Source organism: Centruroides vittatus, unplaced genomic scaffold (assembly GCF_030686945.1).
Source record: "Centruroides vittatus isolate TY-2023 unplaced genomic scaffold, ASM3068694v2 scaffold_1015, whole genome shotgun sequence".
Lineage (NCBI taxonomy): Eukaryota > Metazoa > Arthropoda > Arachnida > Scorpiones > Buthidae > Centruroides > Centruroides vittatus.
The window spans coordinates 5,527,881-5,533,880 of NW_027122666.1; the positions used below are offsets into that span (position 1 = coordinate 5,527,881).

The 6,000-nt window shown below is 29.9% G+C and overlaps 2 protein-coding genes across 3 annotated transcripts in view; one reads left to right on the forward strand and one right to left on the reverse strand.

Moving 5' to 3' along the window:
- The window catches only part of LOC136986351 (isovaleryl-CoA dehydrogenase, mitochondrial), a 31,905-nt gene extending 28,092 nt beyond the window's left edge, over positions 1-3,813 (reverse strand). Inside the window, exon 1 of one of the 2 annotated variants that reach the window (XM_067283865.1) lies at positions 3,627-3,813. In XM_067283865.1, coding sequence (XP_067139966.1) covers positions 3,627-3,776 — 150 coding nt within the window. In that variant the 5' untranslated portion in view covers positions 3,777-3,813. The remainder of the gene's footprint in view (positions 1-3,626) is intronic. The other variant, XM_067283866.1, reaches the window with a different exon arrangement.
- A 226-nt stretch (positions 3,814-4,039) lies between these two features.
- LOC136986350 (RCC1-like G exchanging factor-like protein) lies at positions 4,040-5,573 on the forward strand. Its single transcript, XM_067283864.1, has one exon. It carries the CDS (start codon positions 4,153-4,155, stop codon positions 5,545-5,547), a length of 1,395 nt encoding a protein of 464 aa, XP_067139965.1. The 5' UTR covers positions 4,040-4,152; the 3' UTR covers positions 5,548-5,573.
- The last annotated feature ends 427 nt before the right edge of the window (positions 5,574-6,000 follow it).

Genomic DNA, 6,000 nt, shown 5'->3' on the forward strand with positions numbered 1-6,000 from the left:
TTTTCTGAACTTTTTATTAAAAAAAAAAAAAAAACTGATAATATTATTGAGCCTAAAAAGAGTGGAGTGTCAAGAACATTAGACATGTTCTGCCCACTCTCTACTTTGGCTATTATTGTTTGTTCGTTTCTATGGTGAGCACAGTTCTTGACACCACTCTTTTTAGGCTCAATAATATTATCAGTTTCTTTTTTTAAATATTGTTTCCAAATTGTTCGTTAACAGATTATCGATTTACCATAGACTTTTATGGAATTTGATTAATTCATTCTGGAGACCCAAAAAATAAATAAAAAATTATTTTACTTTTTTGCTATGTTCATTTATATGTAATAATACAGATACATATATACACAATTTTGCATTTTTATCAGTCATGTTTTCTTCTGTTTGTGAGGTGTTAAAGAATCTATTCAATGTCGATTGCTTTTATCTCTTCTTTGGGATTTTTCAAAAGTAATTAATAGCATTGTGGTGTAGAGATCCATGAGCTTATTAACCTCAACCTGGTTTGGATGCCATTCTAAGACCATTGTTCTGACATCCTTCCACTTCTTCAAAAAACTTTAATAGCAGATATCGGCATTGGTCCTCTTTTTCAGAATAAAACATATCTCACTGAGTTTCTTGGTGTTTTTCATTCAAGAGTTCTTGGAGTTCTTCTGTTGTCAGATCAGTTTCAGGTTCCACTATGAGTTCTTCAATGTTCCTTGTTTCTCAAATGTGATTTTCGTTTGAGTCTTCTTGATTATCTCTTTCTTAGATAAGATTCAGACTTGTTCAAGCCATACTGACTAGCAACATCAGACATCTGCCCACTCTCTACCTTGGCTATTATACTTTCAAAAATAAAAACTGACACAAAACTTAATGAGTGCCCACCTGACAGTCTCATGAAGACTATAAAAAAATTCTGTCAGAAAGGTAAACAAAAGTCTGGAATTACAAGGAAGAGTTTCAAAGTTTGGAGAAATACTATGTGATCAGTATATACTGGGTTGAGCGTCAATGTCAACATCTCAAATTGTTACCTGGAGACCAAGGAAGATGAATCAGTGTTCATTATTTTACATTGCTTCTTCTTGTGTTTGTTCTGTGAGGTGTTTATTATCTGAACATGTGTTTGTTGTCCAAACATAAAAATCTTTCGTGAAAGTGTTCGTTATCCGACTTGTTCGCAGTCTAAACTGTTTGTTAACCGATCACCCACTGTATGTAAACTTTAACGTGTTTATTGAGTTATTTCCTTTTCGTGATTTATTTTAATGGTATCATCACACCTTTAATGTTGAAATTATGACAACAGAACTATTAATGATTTCAAAAGTTTGTTTTGCTAGTTTCAGAACATTGAGCTGAAATAATTGCTTACACTACATATGTTATATAGTAAAAAAGAAAGAAAAAAAAAAAAACTGAAATGTAATAATATGACTACACATGTACTGTACAAACATCTCAAAACCTGACATACCAGTAATAAGCCAAACTACCAGATTACATTGGGCTATTTTTCTGCAATTATTCATCTAATGGCCTCCCTCTAGTGACAAATTATTTAGAAATTAATTAAAAATAATCACACAAAAAAAGCCCAATGTAATCTTGTAATTGTTTGGCTTATGATTACACATAATAAAATTGTCAAAAAGTTTTATAATTAATGTTTTTAATTTTTAATGTATAAAATACTCATATATTATATAAATAAATATTCAGTTGATCACTATAAATTAGACAAAACAAATAGCACAAATAAACTGGAAAAATGCTAATAAAATTAAAAAAAAAAAAAAATTGGAATGCAATATTCGACGGTTTCAAACGATAGAACAGTTTCTTTTTTGTTGTATGTTCCCGAAGAAGGCCTCTAAATGACGCTGAAAACGTTAGAGTATTAAAGTCTATTGTTCATTTCTGCTGGAAGGAGTGTTTAGGTGTGAATTTTGATCACTATAATCTATCCTGTATTGTTAATTATCCTAAAAATTGTTAATAACTTATGTACATACCCATCATATGATTTATTAGATTCAAGCTAATTAACAAAACTAAATTTAAATTTTCTCTAGTTACAGAACAAATTAAAGGAAAAAACTGTATGCATCACCGATTCTCAAATTTGTTCAATCTGCAGACTGTTTAAACTGAGTCAAATGAACCAAACCCACCTATTTCCCTATTCACTTATCCTTAAAATATTACCTTGTGTACAATATTTTGTCTATCCAGCAACTTAATGTGAGAGAGAAATTCTGTGATATGTAAAAATGTTCTTTTCTCTTACTAAACAGCATAAAATTACATTTTGGAAAAATAACTAGATCAATCTAAGAACTACTTGAGCTGTGTTCAGTAATGCAGAATTTCTGCTAAGTCTAGCTGTGATAACAGCTAGTTAGGTCAGCTTGTTTTTGTTCATGCTACAGTAACTTCTACTAATGACATCATTGTTTTTGTCTTGTCATGTGATTTGCAAGATAGCTCTCATGTACACTAATTAATATACTGTATATATATATATACAGGGTGGACCTACGAAAATGAAACAGCAGAGTGTTCGTGTTCCTCGAAGCAAATCGCTCAGACAGGTCAATTTTATTCTCGAGGGAACATCTTTTGCAATAACGTTTTTGAGATTCTGAATACAACAGACAACAAAAAAACTTAAAAACTCATTTATTTTCTATTAACTAAACAAACATTTTTTTTGAAATAAATGTTTGTTTAGTTAATATACAGAATCGCAAAAACTTTATTGCATAAGATGTCCCCTCGAGAATAAAATCGACCTGTCCAAGCGATTTGCTTGGACGAACACGAACACTCTGCCGTTTCGTTTTCGTTGGCCCACCCTGTATTTGTAATAATCATAAAATTATAATTATGATTACATCATTTGCTATTTTTTACACATACATGATCATAACTCAGCACAGTGTTCAAGAATACTCAGAACAATTCTTAGCTCCGTCCTCCTAGCTAATTAAATTTCTTACTTAATTTTCTACACTACTGAAGACAAACAGCCCTAGGACATGCATGCAACAGTCTATAGATCATAGTTTAAAGAGTCACTGGATAAATTATATAATTTTTACTAGAAAAATATATCTTTGATAGATTTAATTATATTTTGTTATCACCTTTAATAAAAAAATGATTATTAAATGTGTTACTGATCAAACCAAATTTTCAAGAATCATAATGAATATGAAAAGTTATTAGAAGCAATATTTTATACACTCACTCAGTACTTATTTATTTTAAATTATAAATTTACTTGTAAATCAAGTTTTAAAATAATCAAATTAATATTTTAATTATTTTTTACATATATTAATAAAATTACAAGAATGTAAATTTTTGTGTTTCATTTACACTTAATTAACATACAATACAATCTTAAAATTTAAATGTAAAAAATTTATTTAGAAAGTATACAAGTTTAAATGTGACTTAGCTAATTTTTTTAATTAACAATTCTGAATTGACCGAGCGCGCGTGATTTCGATTTGACTGAGCGCGCGCGTGACGAAGGGTTAAAGATATCTATCTATTATCTATTAAAGATAAACGATCTTCAATTTTTTAAAGATTATTTCTGTATAGTGATAAAAACTAACTTGTTTTTGGTCATCCGTCAAGCCAAATACATTATCATTGATTGGATATGTGCTGCAGCAACGTATGCTTTTAATTTTACTAGCATTGCTCGTTATATTTTTATATGTATTACTTCGCAAAACATACTTAAACTTTTGAAGATGAAACATATCTTTACTTCAGCGTGGCCTTCACCGTGAATGTATATTTCTCCGTTTTCTCAATAACACATGTATTGTCACATGGTTATTGAAAAAATTCGTATCATCAAAAATTACATAATTTTAATAAAAATTTTTACAGTTATGTATATTACATTTATTGAATTATTGTTATTAAACATATAAATAAAAATATTTTAATTTTTTGTTGTCGGATTTTTGGCGTTTTTATTATTTTGTTGTGATGTTGCCAATAACAAAGACACGTGACTTAAGATGGCGGCTTACATGTATTTAAAACGTGAGTAATAAAAGCGAAGAGAACAAAAACTAAGTAGACTTACAAAAGTTAGTTTATTAAGTTTTATAAAAATCTCATTAATCCATGAATTCTAGTCAGAGAGTTTTATCTAGGACTATTTATTATAAATATTGCAAAAGGAGAAAATTTCGAGGCTTCGGCATATTTCAAGATTATTGTAGAAGAGAGTTTAAAACAAGTGAATGGTATAACGCTAAAAGAAAAATACAGCCAGAAGAACTTCCGATTTTTCAGTATGCAACATCTAAAAGTAAACGAGCGGTAAGAGTATATATATGGGGAAACGCAGTTTCTGGTTGCTTGGGTATTCCGACTTTTCTAAGACCACCGCCAGGTTGTCACAGACAATTAGTAAACCACAAACCTACAAAATTAACTTTTGCAGAAATTTATAAAGTTTTTGACGTTTCTTGTGGTCATGGATTCACGGTGTTTGCAGTAAAATCAAACTTAACAGAAGAGAAACTGTTTGGAACCGGACTAAATACTTATACACAAATTGGTTACCAGGCTGTTAGAAAAGATCATCCACTCTCTCTTATTATACAACCAGTTCCAATCAATTTGCCGTTATTACCAAAAACAAAAATTATCAATATTGCTTGTGGTCATGCTCACACTATAGTTGTGACTGACAAAGAAGGTATATTTTCCCTTGGAAACAATTCATTCGGACAATGTGGATATCCAATTGTAGAGGATGAAATATACTTTGGAAAAAAGCAGATAAATAAAGTCCGTGGTGTTGATAATATTACTCATGCTATATGTGGAGAAGATCAAACAATATTTTTAAATTCCAAAGGTGAAGTATTTGGTTGTGGTTTAGGAAATAAAGGACAGACAGGTCTCGGTCATTATCAAAACACAGGTGTTCCAACACAATTAAAAGGTGATATTGAAGGAGAGAAAATTGTTCATGTTTCTGGAGCATCTAATACTATGTTGGCCATTTCTGAAAATGGTGATCTATTTGGCTGGGGAAATTCAGAATTTGGACAGTTGAAAGTGACAAAATGTGATGAAAATTTCTTAAATGTACCAAGACATATACCTCTTCCATCTATTGGCAAAGTAATTTGTGCAGCTGCTGGTAAAAGTATGTGTGCTATAGTAAATGAACAGGGAAAACTTTATGTGTGGGGTTATGGTTTATTAGGAAAAGGACCACAAGTATCTTTTCTTGATATTCCAACTCTCTTACCTGATGCACTCTTTGGAAAGAATGAATTCAATCCTGACAGCAAAGTAAAAAGTGTATCTAGTGGATTATATCATTTTGCTGCTATTACAAATCAAGGCCATTTATACATGTGGGGAGAAAATCAAGGGGCATGTCTTGGACTTGGTCATAGAAATGATCAGTACTTTCCTTTTAGAGTATCTGTTCCTGCAGAAGTATCAAAAATAAGCTGTGGCATTGATCATAACGCTGTACTTTGTAGAGCATTTTGTTAAATAACTTAATAAACAAAATTATGGCATTTATGTTTTAATATATATATATATATATATATATACAATTCTAAACTAGTAGGATTTTAGTAACATTTAAATTATTTTTTATTATAGACTACAATAATTACAACAATAAATGTAGAATGTACTGCAATTTTGTTTATTTCTTTCATCTCATTACCATTGCAAATATTTTTGTTTTGATGACAATTATAAAATAATAGAAGTCAAATAATCTGTGATTAAGTTAATAATAAGAATTTTTTTCTGTCTTTACATAACGGTTTAACTTATAATTAATTAATATAATATATGTACTATACAGTTCTCCACTTTTTGGAAATTGAACTGAAAAATTTCACCTAGACTGTAGTACTTTCAGCTTTCTAGACCATTCTTGGGTACCAAATCCACTAGTTTTGGTACCCATAAGTTTAAATGGAATTTTTCATT

What these genes read in the sequence shown, in the direction of transcription:
- LOC136986350 (XM_067283864.1), top strand. Translation starts at nt 4,153, where the DNA reads ATGAATTCTAGTCAGAGAGTTTTATCTAGGACTATTTATTATAAATAT.